This window comes from Ixodes scapularis, unplaced genomic scaffold (assembly GCF_016920785.2).
Source record: "Ixodes scapularis isolate PalLabHiFi unplaced genomic scaffold, ASM1692078v2 ptg000299l_1__unscaffolded, whole genome shotgun sequence".
Classification (NCBI taxonomy): Eukaryota; Metazoa; Arthropoda; class Arachnida; order Ixodida; family Ixodidae; genus Ixodes; species Ixodes scapularis.
In genome coordinates, this window is record NW_024609953.1 from 275,885 (window position 1) to 296,700 (window position 20,816).

The 20,816-nt window shown below is 44.6% G+C and overlaps 1 protein-coding gene across 1 annotated transcript in view; it reads left to right on the forward strand.

Annotated features, from left to right (window-relative positions):
* Window positions 1-20,816, forward strand: part of LOC120849056 (protein unc-80 homolog) — a 220,567-nt gene that overhangs the window by 116,909 nt on the left and 82,842 nt on the right. Inside the window, 6 exon segments of the mRNA XM_040504832.1 lie at window positions 2,592-2,756; window positions 4,377-4,582; window positions 8,976-9,095; window positions 9,190-9,279; window positions 9,973-10,212; window positions 13,788-13,926. Coding sequence (XP_040360766.1) covers window positions 2,592-2,756; window positions 4,377-4,582; window positions 8,976-9,095; window positions 9,190-9,279; window positions 9,973-10,212; window positions 13,788-13,926 — 960 coding nt within the window.

The window sequence follows — 20,816 nt, forward strand, 5'->3', positions numbered from 1 at the left end:
CAGATGGCAGGACCATGCAAAGTGCCTTCATCTCACTTTGTGCTGACATCTCGATTGATATGGTGGGGATATATGGGAAGCAACACAAGCAAACTTGCCTACAATTGTGCATCTGTTTCTTCTCGGTTGACAAATATGGAGAGGAGGGGGGGTTCCGCGGCAGTTTTTGAGGCTTCCTGGGGTTTCGTGAGGCCAAAAAGTTTGAGAACCTTTGGGTTAGGGAGTTTGTAAAATTGTCACGGTATTTAGAAACATAATTTCTATGGTAGACATCCTGGAGCTCTGTTTTTGTCTTTCCGCTCGTTTAATTTATTCGTCTTCAGGTAAGAAATAACAGTGGTGGGAAGTACGAATTTTCTAAGGCCTCGTGTGTCTCGTGGTGGTTCTTTGTTTTCTCACACCATTAAAAAGGCTTCGAGCTATTCGTGGACCTTTGGAAATAACTGAATGCCTTTATTTATTCATTCATGCCGAAGGCATGCTCAAAGAGCATTTTTGCAGGAGTGTGGTCAAGGTGTGTAGTAATCATTTGAAGGAAAAGGAAACACATTCTGCATGTGTACACAGAAATGCACACATTTGTGCACAAGTATACAACCATTAAACTCGACTATTAAGAAAAGGCAGTTTATAACATAGGAATGAAAGCATTAATCACGTTCCTTTATCAAATATTAAAAATAAGTAATTTGGAATCTTTTATACAGTATTACTGTGCTATGGTCAAGTTCATTCTTCAACTGCAAATTGAAAAAAATGAGCAGTCCTGCATGAATCCACAGTGCAGTCACAGCGACAACTGTGATAGCTTATCGGACCCTATTGTACACTCATGTATGTTGCACCTTACGTGGTGAAACCATCGCCTACGTTTGCCCGGAAAGTGACACACTTTTCTATGACTATGAAACTATCTACCGTAAAGTTCCGAAAGAACGCCCATCCAAAATGAAGAAATAAATGGTGAAAAACATGGGCTGGGCCATCTTTGGGGATGCCATAGCAAAACTTTATGAAAAATTATTGATAAACACCCTGGCACCGGCCACAAACTACGTGACGTGGGAACTGATACCGCGGGTTGCGTTTCATGCTGCGAAGGACTCGCGGAAACCTGCTGAGAACTCTCATCTCACGGGAAAGAACACCGCAAATGCAGCTGAATCATATTTTATGATGCAATATACACATGGGACCAGCTCGCGTAGAATCGAGATTGCGTGCGCAGATCACGGACAAAAACGCGGGAATCCGCTACAAACTTTGTAACGGGAACGGATATCGCAGATTGCGGACGCAGCAGTTCACGGTGCAACATACACGCAAGAACAACTCGCGTGTTACGAAAGCCGATATCGTGCATGCAGATCTTGAAGAATAACGTAGGAACCTGCTATGAACTCGATTGTCAAACATGCCGGTACAGCAATTCGTTCGGTTATTGCGATTGACCTTGGGCATTGCGTAACGTCCGACGGGAACCGGGGGGGGTGGGCGACGTATTGGAATTTTCACGTTACAGATATTTAGCCAAAAAAACGGGATGGGTGATTTCTCGGGGGCGGGCGTTCTCTCAGAACTTTACGGTAGCTAGATGTCGCGTGGCTAGTCATGTGACATCATGACCTCAAGTGATGATTCACACAGAATTTCCCTAGACTTGATTTATATAGAATTTCTATAGAGTGTTTATGTCTATAGATTGTTTCTATAGAATTTTGTAGAAGTTATAATATTAATTTTTACAGTTTTCATATAAGTTCTATGGACCTTTACTGTTCATAAACGCAAGCCGTCTCTTGACCCCCAGAGGCTTCGACCGCTCCATTTCGGCAGGCTTTCCAAGCCTGATGGTGTCAAAATTTCTGGGACGATAAAGTTCTACAGAAATTGCAAAGTTGGGGTTCTAGCGATGTCCCTCTGCTGCGCTATAAGACACATAAGAGTGGATAGATTGTTTTACGGGAGTATTAAAAAAATCTCCAAGAAATCTCTCGCTAACCGGTCCTTTAGATATTCACCTGGTCATAAAATATTTCACAAACATCGCAAGATGTGGCATTATGGTGGGGATTGTTTGTCCTCGTATGACCGAAAGTTCGTGGGAATGTCAATCGACAACAGTGCCTCCTTCCATTGCTTTTAATGAAAAGGGTTTATAGAGCGCTTATAGAAATTCTATGGAGCTTAACATTTTGAAGCAACCCGAGGCAGGAAATACGAAAGGTGACACCAAGAGACGAGAAGGAGGAAATCTCAAACAGACCTTCTTCATCTCTTTGAGACATTCTCTTCCTCTTTTTTTGGTGTCAACTTTAGTGTTTCCTCAGTGTCAAGTTGCTTCAAAATGTTCAGTATACACCAGCTTACTTGCGCCCTCACGTTCTTTTAAATTTTATGTTGCGCTACACCATGACGTTACACCATGACGTCACCACATCGTCCCGTGACACCAAGACGAGCACTGAACATCGTTTTGAGGGGGGTGGTGGGAGGGAAGAGCCCATAACATCTATCGCCATAAAAAAGAGTACTCTCGAAATGAACGAAACGAATCAAAGAATGTTCCCTGACGGAAGCCACGGCTGCAGGCCGGCGCATTGCCCAGGGGCGTCCCCACCTGCTGCGCAGGGCGGGGGGCTCCTGTGCGGGCCACAACTCGAGCTTCAAGCGCTGCAGCCTCAAGCTGAAGAAGCCCGGCGACCGCAAGTCCCGGGCACGTTCCTCGACGTTCGCCGAAGATGAGGAGGAAGGAGGTTAGTGCCCCAAGCCCATGACACTTCGCCCGTGGCCTTCCTTGTAGGGTCGGCTAGAGCCGCCTAAGTATGAACACTGGTCTCGGAGCTTTCTTGCTTACTTTGTTACCAAGCCCAATGAAACTGCACAAGCCTGTTCAGTTGTTTGTGCCGTTTTCAAATGTCTGATAATTTTCTAAAATCATGTCAGTCTTCAGGATAATTTAACCAGTAATTTTTTGTTTGCAAACACAGTAGGGGAAAAGCTATTTAAGAAAATCATGTCCTAACATATGGTTGTAATAAGTTACCGCTCAAGAAGGTAGGGCGAGGGAAAGGAAGGCCGGGGAGGAAGAAGCAGACGAAACGCTAGAAAGGAGAGGGGGAAACCTCCTTTCTGCAGCGTCGCGTCCGCTTCCTCGTCCCCGGCCTGCCCTTCCGTCGTCCTGTCTTCTTGAGTTGCAACAGACTATAGATACTCAAAGTATTAAGAACACAATGTTGGAAGTACTCTATAGATTAAACCATTATTAGTGACTTTACAACTCGCTGAAATTCAATGTTCAACGTGTGACTGTACTAATAAAACAATAGGTCATTTAAAATTTTTTTTACGCCTATATCGAATAATAAGCTTTCATCATAGTATGGTTCACACAGTTAGCTACGTATTACGGAAGAAGTTATATTTATATTTGCCCTAGATGCTGAGATATCCTTAGTGAACGTTAGCAAAAGTCCACAGTTTGTGTTTTACAAAAACACTGTTTTAGCGTCAACTTCAGTGCAATATCAGCCGGCTTAGATATTATAAATTGATTGATAAATATTTGTCCAGAAATTAAGAAACTTGGCAGATCAGAAGAAAAATAGTTGTAGATTTCAAAATCGCTATAATTCCTGAAAAACAATTTTTAGCAATTTTTTGGCACTGCAGAATTACGGCTTCCCTTCAGCAAGTTACACCTACAGGATCGACGCCTCACCCTGTGACAAAAGCGCTTTTCCCTTCTCTAGCAATATCGAAGCATTCGGCGACAGATCGAAGCGATGTTGTCTGAGCTTCTCGACAGCATACCAAAAGCCCAGGAAGTTGCATTTTTGAATCATAACTGTCACCATCTGCACCTCCTGCTCTGCATGAGGCAACAAAACGGGGCCGGTAAAGAGACGAGCAGAGTGTGGCAAATCATAAGCGCCTGGCATCGGTTGTCCCGGGAGGAAGAACAAGAAAGAGAGTGGCAGAAAACTGGGAAAAGAAAGCAGACGACAGGTTTGGCGTGTCTGCTTTGCCGTGACAAGTGGAACTTGTTAGAGTGCTCGTCAACCTCATTTATTCTCATACAATGCGCGACGCCGGCGGATTATTGCAGAATAAATCTAGAAAAACACTATCGTAGGTACAGACCTTGCAAGTGACGTTTTCCTTCTTCTTTGTGTATACCAGAGCGTAGCCAGCAACACGGTCCCATGGGGGCCACCAACGCCCACGTCTATGTCCCGCTGTTCTGAAGTGGCCAAAATTTGCAGGACTTTTCCATCCAGATCATTCTATTAACTCTACGATACATTCTTGGGAACAGAGCGTGGATACTTTAAGCTCATTCAGCCACGTTCAGGGACATGCTCGGGTGTCCACAGGGTTGAGGAGGACGGAGAGCATCAAGTCCCGGCGCAAGGTGAGCGCGGTCTCTGACCGGAGCGACACGAGCGAGCGGGCGGATGTGAGTGGGGAGGAGAGCCCGGGAGTGCTCAGCGACGAGCCAGCACCAGAGAGCCCCGTGGACCTGCTCGCAGCAGACGGAGAGGACGCCGCCGCCATCGCCGCCAGGATGCCCTGGCTCAAGGCGAGTGCCCCCTCAGTTCGTTGCAAGGGGGTGGTTTCGGAGGCCTTGGAAACCTCAACCCACGAACGGCTCTGTCGCACAGTGACTGCGTCCTATGTACGTTTAGACGGCAGGAAGTTAGTCTGGTGTCTCCTCTGTAGACAAGGAATTTAGCCATTGTGGTATGACCGCTAGCTTGGGGTCTTTAACATGCACCATGCAGTGGTGGGACACGACCACGCACGGTGGTACGATGCTCATCCAGATTGAATTTGTTGGGAGTGGGGACCGAACCCAGGATTTTCGGGTTTGGCTGCCTCACGGTCCATTGTGATAGATGTACACGTTCTCTGCTCTTTGATGACATTAAGATTTTATCACAGCACAGAAGCGAGTTTGCCAGTATCTGCCAGTATGTGTAGGTGTGTGTCGGCATGGTGGGGGAGGGGTGTGTTATCGGGTTGATTGCTTCTTTTTTTGCCTATCCTGTTCTTTTTATGTTTACTTGCTGTACCGGACAGAAGTAAATTTTTTCAGCTGTAAGTCAACACTGTCTGTGTTCTCCTTCCTCTGGTCCTCCTTTTTTTTTTTTTTTCGCCATTCTAATACCATTTCAGTGTGACCAACCAATTAACCTAACTACACACCTTGTTACAGTTGCCTGGGTTCTACTGCATGAAGCTTTGTTTGATATGCTTCAAGCTGCAGTGTGTTAAAGGTCGGTTAACAAGCAGAAAAGAGAAAACTCTCCCTCAATTCCTCCTTTTCATTCGAGAAAGAGGGAAACCCCCCACTTTCTGCAAGAAGTTGCTCAAAGACCCACTGTAGCATGCTGTGTGGCGAATTTTTACTTATAGAAGACACCTTATTTTACGGGTAAAAAGTTAATCGACATCTGCATGCCTCCAACCTATGATATATATTTCTCATATTCTTGTTTTCAAGAAACGGTACTATGCAATGGCACCTCAACGTCAAACCCTAGGTCTCTTTTGAGCGGTCTTACTCGGTTTTAGGGGCGAAGCTCCTTAGGGCCTAGCCTTGTTTGTCCGGCGTCCACGCTCACATCGATTGCCATCCCATCTGTCATCTTAAAAAAAGAAAAAAAGTTTGCGCAGTCGACAGGATTCGGACCTGTGCGGGGAGACCCCAGTGGATATCTAGTACATCGCCTTAACCACTCGGCCACGACTGCGCGACGAGTAGGGGGCTCTGAGATGTGGTAGTAACACAAGAGCTGGAATTTCTGTCATGGATGAAACGTTGCATGTCTCAACGTCTATGTTGCAGCTCAACGTCTATACAGGAGAGGGCACTGCAGTCAAATGCGTATATAATCACGTTAAACTTTGCGTGCATTGGCTCAATAGACGAGAGGGCGCTCAACTGCATATATAACCACGATCCATACCACACATTCTCTTTCTGACATGGACCGTTAACTTAAGCAGTGGAGATGCATTCCCACGGCTTCTAGCGGATCCAAGCTGATCCGCTAGAAGAACCTTCAGCTCTGCATTTTGCCGACCATAAAGCAGTAATAATGAAGTTGTAACGCAACCCGGAACTCAACACTGCCTATGAGCAATAAAAAAAAATTGGCACCATTAGCACTATTTATGAACAATAAAATCAATATCATCAGCACCACCAGAGCTTTGCCCCAATCAGCATCCTTCACCACGTGGAGATGCGGTCATTTTTTTGTTTATTCGGAACTGTAACTTCCTCGTTTTCACAGTGGTCTTGTCACAGTTGTCGAATACTGAGTTCATTAGTAATTTCTAGACCTTAATATTCGCCAGGAAGCACGAGGGTGAACGACCTAAGATTTGCCATTCTTTAACAGCGAAGGAGCATACCAGAACAGAAGTCACCAAAACAAAAACAAAAAATAGGGCAGTCCTGCGTTTAATCCAGAGTAAAGTCACAGCACTAACTATGGTGCGTCACGGCGAAGTCATTAAGCATCGACGTCGTGTTCACCCACTGTGGGGTGCATGAAATAAAGTGTTCGGAACATAATAGACATCTGACCATTTTCTTCCAAACGCTTTTGTTTCTTTTTGGTTCTGGAGCATGTGAAAGCTCATGTCCCGGCACAAGCTCTTGGCATCGACAGTGCTACAACAATGTTTGTTATTGGCACTTTTTGAATTTGTTTTATGAGTAGTACAAAATTTTTAAGTAGTATAAAGCAGGTTGTTAACACTGTGGCATAGCTCTGTGGTAATGCGTCCGCTTTGCATGAGGTGAACCCAGGTTTGATTTCTCTGGATTGCAGGCAATCTTCTTTAAAGATTTGGCAACATCGATGACACACACCCTATGCCCTACTATGCCAACTGCAACTTCAACAACTACAACTGCAACATTGACTACATCTTAACAACAGACATCATTTCCAGGGGTGGGAAGAGCCGATAACAGCTATTGCTGTTAAAAATGTTATGCCGTCAAAAAGTGACACCACAAGATGAAACATTGTTTTTATTGCTTGCCCTTACACGCCGCTACAAGTAAAATGAAATTACAGCCCAGATGGGAGGGCAGGGAGCGAACCGCAACTGTGCCCCAGTATACTCGGGCATGCCACTCAAAGGGTTAGTACACCTACTATGGGAGTTCAGCAGAACCTGCGTTTGGGATCGAAACAGCCAAGAGAATGCACCAACCGTGAACGTGTCAAAGAGACTCTGGTGCAATATCGAAAGGCAGGACAGGGTAGCAGTGCACAAAAGAGGCATTTGCCTCAGGTTTTGTTCTTTGTATACACCATTTCTTCAAAACCTTGCAGATGTCTAAAGTTAATCCCAGTGTGCTGTTCAGAGCTTTAGAGTGAGGCGCAGAGCAGCATACCGTCGGTTGCGCTCCTCTCTAGGGGAGTCTCCCAAAATCTTTGCTTTGTTGTTCCGATTGACACACGGACGTGGCTAGTCCTTTTCTAAACTATGCTTATATCGAAGATTGTTTGTTTTGGTGCTTGGTGTCTGCCATACTTAAAATTGCTCGGGGCACTGCTCCTTATAGTCAAGGGTGTTTTTTTATCTGTATACTAAAGTAAAAGCAAAGGAAATTGGATGTTACGAATGTTCATACGACGAAAGGTCGATCCACCTTTGAGGCTTGGTGGCACTGCTTCAATGCTTTAGAGGTGGTACTTGTTCAATGCAGTACGGCTGCTTTCCTGAGGTCTGTAACCCCTTAACCTTTTTGGACAAGCTTAGCTTGTCAACGTGGGGCCATCACCAAACTGTTCTGGACGAGTATAGCTCGTCTGCTTTCCCCAGTTAACGCACGTAACTGTTTTGGACGAACCAGGCTCGCTCATGGCTTAGTTTGAAGCTCTGCGTTAAACTAAGCCATGGCAGCACTAAACTAAGGTAGATGGCAGCGCTGAAGTTTAGAAAACATATTTCTCCCATCTTGTTTGTGACTAGAAACTTGATTTTGTTGGAAACAAATCTAATTTTGAAGACAACAGGTAAAGACAAGAGGCAGTTAAGGATCAGAAATTCCCCAAATTCAAGAATGGTTAAAGGGTTAATATGCATCACCTCAGTAATGATGTCGTGAATGCATGCCGGTATGATACCCTTCCATACAGAAACTGGCTGGATGGCAACACAATTCAAACGCTCTTGGTTCCGCAGCACGAGCTTTCACAGGTTTTTATCTGGGTGTTATTGACTGCGTTGCGACTCCTTGTGGCCACCAATGGTTGGGAAACGGCTTGAACATTAAATGATTACACAAAGAGACAGGACAAAGCTGACTCTCATCTATTCTTTAGTATTTCATTTTCCTCATACCTCGGTCTAGTCTTCTTCCTCATTCACGCTACACGAGGCAGATAATATACTAAACTAAAGAATAGTACATATAGTCAACTTTGTCTTGTCTCGTCTCTTTGTGCAATCATTCCAAGCTGTTTTCCAACCATCAGTGACCGTATGCTCAACTTAGACAAGCAACTCAGTCCCTTAAAGCCACTCATGACGAGAGGGTACGCTAGCGCCACCTGTCAGGTAGCCCTGGAACATTTCCAGTCTGCACATATTTTACGCATAATTTCTCTACCCTGCACTTGAAATAATTTTGACAATGTTATAAGTGACCATTTTTCGTAGGGTGATTCTAACTTGCAAATACCTACTGTAAAGCCTCCGGTCTAATAATATTCAAATTGGGAGGGTTCCAGAGCTACTGGACAGACTGTGTTGGTGCGTTTCCCCGTCCTGAGTTGTCACAAACGGCTGCAACAGTGCCGACGACACTCAATTGGAGTTGTGAGAACCAACATTTGGAGTTCTCTTTGCCATCCGGGGGATCGTAATTATGGACGCTGGTGTTGGAGTCTCATAAATATCGGTTCCCGCAACCTTGTCATGGTTTTCCCACGCCATCGTTGCAGGTCATAGTCCAACTGTGTGGTACCCTGAACTTCACCTGCACGCACCAGCAGTTTTGCCACTTTACGTGTTACCGGCGACAGATGAGAGCTTGCAACCGCCTCGCAAAGAGCGTGCGAAAGGTACGCCTGCACAGGCTCTCGCAAGCCAGCACTTTTTGGGTCGGGCAGCCGAAGGTTTTTTGCTGCTCCCATCTGCGGCATTTCCTTTTTGAAGGTTTACGGAGACGACTTTGGACTCATCCAAGACATTGGGAAGCAGCAGGAAGACAAGGAAGGTGGAAAGAAGGACAAGAAATTCAAGAAGGTGAGAGAGGTGTCTGCATTGAGCTTTAGAGTGATTCCTCCACCTCGAGCCGCCATTCCCCTATTGTCTCATGGATGCCGCCGTTTCAGTTTCATGGATGCCGCCGTTTCATGCAGTGCGATGGATGCCCATCACACTGCAAACACCACTTTAGTCAAAAGGAATTGAAGGAAAAAAAAATATATATACATTAGAAAATGATAAAGAAAAGATAGCTAAACTTTAACTCTCTGAAAAAGAAAAAAAAAAATTAAAGTAGGCTTTTCTGCTACAACATTTGCTTCAAAAGGCTTTGGGCATTCCCACCAATGAGCATTTCAAGTAGCCTATTTTTCCTCATCCGGCGTATAGTCCGCAGGACAAAGTTAGACCGAAAAATAGAAGTTTACTTTTTTTAGACAGTCCAGACATGCGTTACACATGGTCCAGACCAGGTGCATAGCTTGCACGTAAAATTCTCATATGCGGCGCACTTTAAAAAATGGCGGCTTTATTAATTCATTCACAAAAACGCTCTTATCATACAGAAATCATCACTAACATAACCTGTCATTCGCAAAATTCACGACGTCTCGTGATAATGAACGACCTTGAAAGACAAATCGTTGCATAGTCTGCATTGTGTAAACTTTTAACTTTTAAACGTGCATAGTCTGGAAAACAGGGCACTCGCATTGTTCCGGTGCCTTGCAGATCATCACGGGCCCCAGCTCGCCACTGCGACGCAAGGCGAGCCTGGCCCACAACCTAGAGAAGCTGGAACGTGCCCTGGACGGAGCCCGGTCCCTACACAGCAGCGCCACCTGCCTAGTGCACGACGTGGAAGGAGGGCTGACTGCCGGGGGAGGGGCAGAGGGTAAGGCGGAGCCCAGAAAGAGGCCCCGCCCCCTGGCCAGGGACGACAACCCCACCCTCAAGTACCTCAGGACTCAGGCAAGGCAGCCAACAATAAACTACGCTTAGGTTTTATTCGCTGGCTCTTGTTGAAACCATATACCGTATTTACTCGCACAATGAACGCACTCGCGTAATGAACGCACCCCCCCCAAGTCGGCTCTCAAAATTTTGACTTTTTTTTTTCACTCGTGTAACAAACGTACCCCCAACTCTGAGGTCAAAATTTTGACCCCCTCCCCCCACGCGCGCGAAATGAACGCGCTTTTCTATCCTGGTGCAGCGAGGTCGCGAATGCATGGGCAGCGTGGGCGAAAACAATTCGCACAGATCCAACAAAAGCAAGAAAAAAAAAAAAAAAAAAAAACATGGAGAGGAGCTTTTTTTTTGTTTGCACAGCGCAGTCTGGACTTTAGGTTCGCGCGCCGCCGCGCGCACGGAGGTAAGAAAGAGGAGCGGAGAAGCCCTCTAAGCAAACGAAATGGTTTGCGAAAGGGGGCGAAAAGAAAGAAAGAAAAAAAAAACCATGGAACTGAGAAAAAAACAAAAGAAAAAGAGGAGCTTTTTCTTCTTTTTTTTCTTTTTTTTGCACAGCGCAGTTTGGCTACGGGGGTCGTGCGTCGCGCGCAAGGAGATAAGAAAGATAAGCGGAGAGCCCTCCTCTAAGCAACGCCTAAGCAAACAAAACAGCTTGCGAAAGGCGGCAAAGAAAAAAACCCAAGGAACTAAAAGAAAAAAAATTGAGTTTTTTTTTTTTTTTTGCACAGCTTAGTTTGATAACCGGGTCGGGCGCGGGTCCCGCGTTGCGCGCAAAGAGATAAGAAGTTACTTCGATTTTTCAGGATAAAAGGTCCCTTCATTATGCAAGTAAATACCGACGCAAAATTTTACTTTGCGTAATAAACGCGCCCCCCAATTTCGCATAGATTTTTCGGAAAAAAAAAGTGTGTTCATTCTGCGAGTAAATACGGTAGATATGGGCTGGGACTGTTGTTCAGTCTTGGGTTGTAACGCGTTACTAGTAACGCGTTACTATAATTTCGTTACTTTTTTTGGTATCTTGTAACTGTAACGAGTTACTTTTTAAAAATGTAACTTGTAACTGTAGTTCTATTACTTTTTTCTGAAATAACTATGAAAGTAACGACGTTACTTTTGTCATTACTCTCCAGTGTTTTATGAATAATATATCACTGAACGAGTGCAATTTAGCCATTCCTTGCACTTTCCAAAACTTCTATTCCGACGTTTCGAGTGCAGTGATGTGATTGCTGCGCCAATTGCGCCAAACTGCGCCAAGGGGCTAACCCTGCTACATCCTGCTACTTTTCGCCAAAATATGGGTAATCTGCGCCAAGCCTGCGCCAAAGGGCCAATTTAGGTCACCTTTTAAAATCGAAACTAAACTGAGTACTGTAATTGAGCAGGCGTGTGTTATGTGGCGCAAGCGGCCGCCTGACACAAAGTGCCGTGCATCAGTTGTCCACCTGGTCTTGCATGGTTTTCCCGGCGTTTCGCACTTTCGTCGTGTGGGTCTCGTCTCTCGTCTCTTTTTTTTAAATATTTTCAGAGATAGACACGGACGTGTGCAGACGCTCCGACACTAGCGTGCCGGGTACCAGCCATGCCGTCATGTTGTGAAACGAAACCACGTTTTTGCGCGGCAGGAGTTACTTTGTGGGCTGAATCGACGGCCATGGGAAAACTATTCGGTCACTGCCTTTCAGTCACCGTGGTCGCGCGACGTCGAGTGTTGTTGTCCCCACATCACTGCAGACATGGTACTTTCTAAAATGAAACTAAGTACTGCCGCATGTTCATCAACATTCCTGTTCTTGTTTAATTCATACGTTACTACAGAAATCCATCTTTAATTCAAAGACTGCTGTCAAAGTATTGATTATCTAGATTCCTATCGGTGGGCCTCCTTTCGAGAGGGACCTCGGTACGTGAAAAATCTGCCGTGAAAGAAAGTTGGTGAAGAGAAGTGAGCTAAAGCAAAGAAGACAATGTCTGCACGCTGAACCCGCACAGCGTGCTTGTTTGTCTCGAGTTCAGTCGTTGCACAAAGCGCTCCAAAAACGTTTTGAGGCTGGCTTGCAATGTCTTGCATCGATGCACTCAGGTTCTTTATTTTTTGTGTGTTTAGCTTGTACCTTGTTTGCCGGCCTGGCAAGAACGCGCCACTGGACTGTTTTTGTCGCATGCTCGAAAGTTACATATTGTGTACAATTTTGGGTATAAGTTAGCGGCGGAGCTGAGGGGCATGGTTTCGGTTTCGATCGGACAGCCGTTGTCTGCGCTCGCGCGACGAAGCATGCCCAACAGCAAGCCTGCCGAAGTTGGCCTCACGTGCATGCAAACATGATTGCTTGACTGAGGCACCAGCTGGGACGCTTGCAATTCATTGTTTTACATTTGCTTACTTTTGACGAAAATCTGGCACGTCGGGAACCAGTAAAACGGTGGCAAGCGGTTTTTCGAAATTGCTTGGCAATGCCTACAGCACTTTACACTTGTAGGATGTCTGAGCAGTAAAAACAGAAGCACCGAGTTCCCTTACATCACATCAGAACACAACACAACACAAAGTGCCCTTCGTTTGTACAGCACTTCAAACAAATATTTTTATTTTCCTAAGAATATCTGCCCCAAAATCCACTTTTGCTGCTCCGAAACAGTCTTTGCTGTTCCAAAAGCCATTTTTGCTGGTCCAAAACGCTGTTATGGTTGCTCCAAAGGCCACATTTGTGCCCCAAAACACTGTTTTGGTTGCTCCGAAACGTGCGCCAAAATGGCTTAGGCCAATCACATCACTGCGAGTGTTAAGTTGGCCTTGCACAAAGTTGTGATTACGTTCTTTCTCGCGAGTCACGACTTGAATATAGCCACGTGTAGATTATATGAAAAAAATATCTAGTTATCTTTACGCACGCACTTGTACTTTGTGACTGAACACTTACATCTTAGTGTCTTGAAGCACTATCTATGTTGTGGTTTTTCTTTTTTCTGTGCAAACGCATTTTAATCGGGTGAATCAACCGTGAAACAACAATACACGTGGAGGGCACTGGGCATGTTTCCTATTTTGATTCGCGCCACTACTCTGGCGTGAAAACTTTCAAACACTAACTTGGAGAAGCAACTGCTGCCGAGTTACAATATGAAATAAAAAGCATACTTATTAATTTTATGCAATAAAACGTGAGAGCATTTTCTAGTTTTTTTCTCATTTTTTTTTTGTTATAGAAAAGTAACTGAAAAGTAATGTCGTTACTTTTTAAAAATAGCTGTAACTGTAACGAGTTACTCTTTTGTTGCGGTAACTGTGACGGTAACTTTGCTACTTTTTTCTGAAAGTAACTGTAACTGTAACAAATTACTTTTTAAAAGTAACTTACCCAAGACTGCTCTTGTTTACTCAAGTAAATGGGCATTTTCGGGGAAGAGGAATTCGTTATGAAAACACCCGAATGTATTTGGGTAGCTTCTATTGATTTCGTCTTTGTTCTTTGTTTCCATAAAAAGACGAAGTATAAATGGGCTTTGCTCTACTTCTGCTCGAGACAAGGGCATGTTTGCACCTGGTTCCAGCAGAGTGTGCTCGTGCGCAGGTGATGGGCCTGTTCCACAGCCCCCTATCGACGCTCATCAAGGGCATCGTGGTGGCTTCGGAAGAGACCCTGGTCGAAGCCATGCCAATTGCCTGGGAACTCCTGCTCGAGGGCGATCAGCAGCTGGCTGCAGTTTCAGGTCTGCTCTGGGTTCCTGGTCGATCAGTTAGCCGCTCATCGCACATGCTTATTGGCGGCAATCGAAAATCGGCACGATTTCGCTGTGTTTGGAGTTAGCGACGAGAACATCGGGGACCACAATGTAAACATAACGCTCTTTATTTCTCGTTCTTGATTAGATCGGCTCAGCTTCTTTTTTAATTTGTTAGCACCTTGCCAAAAGTCAGTTTCAAAACACGATAAATTTTCTGCAAGGAGCCACGGAAGGCTTATGGAGAGGGTGACCCTTTTAAGCCTGCAAAGACTTTTTTTTTTCCCCATAATAAAGATATCTTGCCAAATTAAAATTTTAATTTGAAAACGCCTTACTCGCATAACTTCTGCCCTCATATAATTTATGTCATTTAATGCTCATGTTTCCTTTATTGTTGGCCGTGCGATGAAAACTCTAGGTATCATATCTCGTATAACTAAAATGTTTATGCGCCCTGCTTGTATGATTCGTTTATTTTGTGCTTGAGTTCGTTCACGGCTTGAATTTGCCTCTGTTGTTTGGAATTCTCTAATAAGTACACAGTCTTTAAGTATTGAATCAGTGCAAAAAAGAATGATACACATTTTATAGGATAGACACTTTCACCGTCGCTTTTATCATGATTATGAATTTCTTCTTAAGAGCGTTTTACTTAAGTCTTTGTCAAATAGAAGATTCGAGCGTGATATGATTTTTTTGCGCAGGGTGGTAAATGGTTGGACTGATGCTAACCAGATTTTGAATTCTGTCGATTTTCGTGTTCCTTGTCGTGTTACCAGAACTTTTACTGTCTTTTATACTAAATTCATGTCTAAACTCTCACCACTGCCCCGTATGCAAATTTCATATAATACAATCGCATCGTCTAGCTTGGACATCTTCAGAGATCTCCTAGTTTTTCGCCAAAACTTGTCAAGTCTAGTTAAAAGTTGAAACTATTACATTCTGCGTGAAGTGTGCGACCTATTTGTTGTCATGCTAATTTGTACATTTTAAGCTGAGCGTGTGCTGTGTTTCTTCTTTTTGTTTTGTGTGCGCCAATGTGAAGACCTGCGTGGTTGTTTTTGGGCACATTAAATTAACAAATTATTATTATTATTATTAACCTTTAGACTGAAATTAGAAAAAAAATATTTCTTGCATTTAAAATATTTTTTGCACACTCGTGCGACACCTATCGGTATAGATTAGTGCCATACAGTGACCTTCACAGGAGAGCCTCACAGGCCCCACTAGTACCGTAATATCCCGAGTCATCGCCCACCACACTTTTTGGGCCAATATCGATTTCCAAAAAAACACAGAGTCATTGCCCACCCCGTTAAATACCCCAACGCAAACTCCGCAATTTGCAAACATTCATCCTACCCGAATGACGCTGCCGCAAACCTTACAGTTGATGACGTCCAGGACAAAGTAAAGCGAAGGAAAGAAAGACGCCTCTTTTTTTTGCTTGTGCATTTGCTCCGCGAGCGACCTCGAAATCATAGTGTATCCATGCGAAAAGAAAACGATGGGCATAACAAAATAAAAGTTTGTTTTGCTTTCAAAAATATCGTCCCGACAAAAAAAAAAAAAAAAAATAAGTTGGAAAGATAACACAAGCAGAGTTCTAAGTGGAGAGAGTAAAAACAAAACTGAAAAATAAAGTTCCTCCAACCTGTGCCACAGAAGCAGTAACCCATTCAGGGATTGCGTGGTAGTGAACACCCCACATCCTGGAATGTAACCGCGGAGTGGAAAGTAAAAGTCTGTCTTGGCCGAAGTAAGGTCGCCGCGAACCCGCTTCTTCTCCCGGCACATCGCGACTGCGGTTTTGCAATGTTTAAGACAAAGCCAGCGTGTAAATAAAGCTTTACTGGAACGTCGCACAGAGACGTTTGTAAAGCGTTCCATTTCGAGCTCCGTGTTCGTGGTGCCGTCCACGCCACACAGCAATGCTGCCTTAAAGGGATACTGAACCGAAATTTCGAGCTCACTAAACAAGGCCGGGCGGATAGACGGGAAGCTGCAAAACCAAAAAAATCACTCATACGGCAATATATCTAACGGATCGCCATATTTTTCGGGAGAGAAGTGCGCGATTGAACCCCGCCGAGAAGGCCGACGAGACAAGGCACGTCACGATTCCCATTCTCTCCTCCTCACTATGTCCCGCCAAGCTGGTGAACCGAAGCGAGGAGGAGAGAAGCGAGGCTGCTTCTTCTCATTCTCGAATTCTCCCGGAGGACAGTTACGTCAAAGAGCTCGCTTGATCGCACCATTCTTTTCCAAAAGTATGGCCATCCGTTTGAGATATCGATGTACGAGTGATGTTTTGGAGTTCCTAGCGTCCGGTTCAACACTTCTGCAGCCTTACTTTGCGAAATCCAAATTTCGGTTCAGTATCCCTTTAACCCGCAATGATAGCACGCCGTGCACGAACGCACGCATGTACGCACCAAACAAGAAAGTTACGCAAGAGCTTGCGATTAGGGGTGTCGCGAACTGGTCGCGGTTCGAGTTCAACCAGATTCGACTTTTTCGAACTTTTAGTGGAAAGTTCGACGAACCTTGTATTGAGGTTCGACTCCTGTGCGCATGCGCGACAGGCTGGCCAGTTGGCTTCGGATTGGATGGTGATGGCTAAGAGATGAATTAAGTGCAGCGCTGATTGGCTATTTCAGTCAATACAGTACTAAAAATTAAGTTATTAACTTCTTCAGTGATTAGAATTAGTTTCTTTTATTTGCAGCTGTTCACAAAATAAAATAACCCCTTCCATAAAAAGAAAAATGCTCCAAACCTAAACATGCTTGTATTAAGGTCTGGCCACACTGTCCATAAAGTCGAACCGGTCGAATCTGGTGAAAAGTTCAAAGGTTCGTCGAACCGGTTCGACTCAGTCGAACCCCGGAAGTTCGACCAAAAAATCTGGTTCGACAAAAGTTCGCGACACCCCTACTTGCGATTGACAAGGTGCCCGACTTGGCCCGACGCCAAAGTATTTGCCAACGCGATCACCGGCTTTTCCGCTTTCCTAGCATCGCTCTTCGTCGCTCCTTTGGTCCACTCGCTCGCTCGTTGCACCTGATTGGTTTCTTTATTTTCTTGTGGTCTTCTTTTTTTTTTTATTCTAACGAAGAGAACATAGCGGTTTAGAAACATGCTTTCACGGAACAAACGTTCGCGCTGTATGCCATTCGGCGGTGTTCATGGCGCTGACACAAGCAACGGACTTTGCGATAGTAAAGCATTCTTTCATAAGCATTTCTTGTATAAAACAATAAAACTAATTCAAGTTTTGAGTTTAATGTATCTCTTTTGCAGCCGTGCTAGATACACACAAAGAAATGAATGTTTATTTTCCAATTTTTAAAATTTTTTGTGCTTACCCATTGATTGTGAGTTCATTTCACACGCACTGGCACCGTTTGAGTTCTCTCCCAGAATGCATCGCACTCGCAGAGTGTTGCCCGGAGAGCTGGACTCAAACGAACTCGCCCAATGCACCGAGTGCAGAAGACTGATGCTGCCGCCATCTATGTTGTAGAAAGAGTACCGACCTCAAGCCAAAACTAGCGCCTTTCTGTTCGGAGTGATGGGTGGGAATACGAGAGTACAGTCACTACCAACGTTTATCTACAAATAGGGGTGTGCGAATACTCGAATATACGAATTCGAATCGAAGAGAAAGTTCCCGAATAATTTGATTTGCGAATCGAATTCCTAGTATTCGGTCACTCGAATATTCGATATATTCGGCCAAAGACGCGCGGTCGCCGCGGAGCTGACAAAAAAAGCCGTTTTTCCCCCCGATGTAAGCGCCGTGATGTTAGACAAACCATGCGAAAAACAGCTCTTGGTCCTACCATTCCACAAAAATCTAACGCACAGGTTAGTAAAAAGAAAAGTAACGAACGCCACGAACTTTATAGTACGCAGATTTACTCACGATCGTGATACAACCTACCCTTGAATCACAACCAAAACATCCCGTTTGCGCCGCTTCCAGAGAAGAATTGTTAAGAGGCCGAAATCCCGCGGAATGCCTAATTCTTTTCACGAGTAAAGCCCCTCATTTCAAATTGAAGCACCGATGTAAAACACACTTGCCGCACTCACAGAAATCGGCGACTGCATGATCACAAAAAGAAAACCACGTTAAACACGCCGATAAAACCAACCGAGTTATCGTCGTCGTTCTTTTGGAACCTCAAGCCGCAAATTCTGATTCGGAACGAAACGGAACGGGAAAATAGTGTGCCTAGATTTGAGAGGGTTTCCAACCGTTCGATAGCCGCGTTTGAATTACGAACTGCGAGAAGGTGACAAAAAAACGAAAGCGTCGATCGGGATCGGGCAGGCTGGCAGGGCAGGGAGAGTAGGCGTCGTCGCCCTTCTGTTTGCTCGCCTTTTTCCTCGCGACAACACAACACATGCGCACTTACGACCAATCTGCACTGGAGTCGTCTCCGTGGTTTCAGTTTTGCTTGCTCCCTCTTTAAAATCAAGGCTCTCTAAAACAGGATAGATAGACGGAAAAATGGATGCATAGCGGCAGTTGGACGGTGTCTTGCGCCACCTAACCACGCTTTTTTTTCTTACTTCAGATTATATTGTTTAAGCCTGTTTACTAAGATTTAACACCTATCTGTTTATTTACGTGAAATAAAATTCCGGGTGCCCTTTTTCTTCCTTAAAATGAAATCCAAATATCGCAAAATGCCCCTTTTCTGAGATAGGCAAACATTTATAAAAAAAAAGTCGCGGTGTTAGGTTGGGCTTAAAAAAGGCATGCGTGGCTGTAACTTTGGGTTTTTTGTGACGTTTAGGGAAGATAGATTATATTTGTGCCATAAAATTGGATCTTTAGTGCCCAACATCCAACAGCAACTGCTTTTATTTATTTTTTTTTCACCAGAATTTTTTTACATTTTAGCTTTTGTTCTGCACAAGATGCATATTCTGCAACAGGTGCATACTCTGCACATATAATAATCTCATTCGCAGCACACTTTGAAGAATTCCTACAAATAAAATCACTATTCGATATTCGATTTGATATTTGGCTTTTTTTTTCTTGATTCGATTCGGTATTCGATTCGAAAACTTCTATTCGGTATTCGCACACCCCTATCTACAAACGTTGAATGCATCAACGTGTGGTTTAGACTCGCGATGACTTCGAGCGACTAGGCTGCTGTAGAGAGAGTTACAGACGGCGTAAATTTCCGCATCCAGCTGTCTACAAAGAACCTGGTAGCGATCTTTCAATTCTGATAACCGTTTACATAGAAGAAAACTGATGATGCTGTCCAAGCAGAAGCTTGATTCGTTTGAGCATGGTATTATGTGTAAACCACTGAAAGGGTACGACTTAAAACTAGTCTGTTAGAATATCCAGCAAAACTTTTAGTGGGACTTTCGATTTCGATCGTCATTACAGGTGGATCAGATATTAGTCTTGATGAGGACGTCGAGAACGGGAGCTTTCTCGAACAAAATACGACGGAGCAAGTTAGCTGACGTAGGTAAATGTTAAACATGATGATGTTTCCCAAGCCTCGAGTAAAGTCACTATGTTTAGCTTTCTCGTATGCTCATTGGGCAGTCCGAGGTTTCTGCTGGGGGAGTTCTGTCGACAAATGTTCAATTGTTCACCCGCACACGGATGGGGATAAACATCTCGAGGGCCGCTGATGCGTTTGTTCTGGGCATTTCTGACACACTGGTATATTTCAACGTCTGTACGGCAACAGAGCGACTTAAAACCTGCAAATAAAGCATGGGTTGTTAATTGCTTCTTTCATGAAATAGCAGGCGCTCACAATTCAAGCTCCTGTTTCATTATGTTGCCCTCAGGACGCAATTTTTATCAGAAAATTTACTTTTTTTTTTCAGTTCCGCGACACATTGTAGCAGACGAACCCTCCGTCGTCTGCTCCTGCTCCTCGCTGGCCTCGCTGGAGCGAGGCATGACGGGATTGCAGTTTGGCGCAAGCTCGATTTTCTCGGTGCAGCGAGTGCATGCACGCATAAGGTGTCAGCGATGAAACAAACTCGGAGAGTGCAGTCACTCGTGGAGTGCCTGCCGAAACGAACTTGCTTTACGCCGCGAGTGGGCACGCGTGGACACGAGTGCCGTGAGACGAACTCGGTATGAGACATGACCCACCCCACTTTTTTTTATGAATTTCAGGCGGCAGAAGGGTGGGCGATGACTCGGGATATTGTGGTAGGTGAAAGATGATGGTGCTGCGATGGAACCCCGATTATACCTTCCCAGTTTTGCGACATCCCACATTTTACTGAAAATTCGGGTGAACTCAACGAACTCTCCACGAAAGTGAAGAACTAAAAATTTTAATTTCACGATGGGTGATTAGAGATGTCCCGCATACATTGACATTTTGTTGTGTTCTTGGCATGATTTAATGAGCTAGATATGGCTGGAACCGAACAGTGCCGGAGTACATTGTCACTCTTGTGGGAGGCTGTGCAACCTCCTTCACCCATCGTCGGCGGGAAAAGGGTTTCAATCTTCGTTTTCCGTCTCTCTCGGCTTGTCTTGGACAAGATCGCCTCCCGCTTTTGGAAAGCAAAAAAGATGGCAAATCCCAGCATAGATGTCTTACTAAGTCTTCAAGTCCTTCTCTTTGATCATTCACTGTTCACAAGCGCTTGGATGACACAGCGATCTGCAGTATTGACCGCAAGCAATTTCTCGCAAAGGGACACCATTGACACTCGGATAAAAATTTAAGCAGTTAGGACATCACACCAATGGTGTTTTTAGTCACAATCTGATGTTTGTTATTGGCCCGTCTGCAAAAAATCAGCAGCATTATTGCTTTTTTTTATACATGCGGTTAGGTAGATGTCCAGTCAAAGAG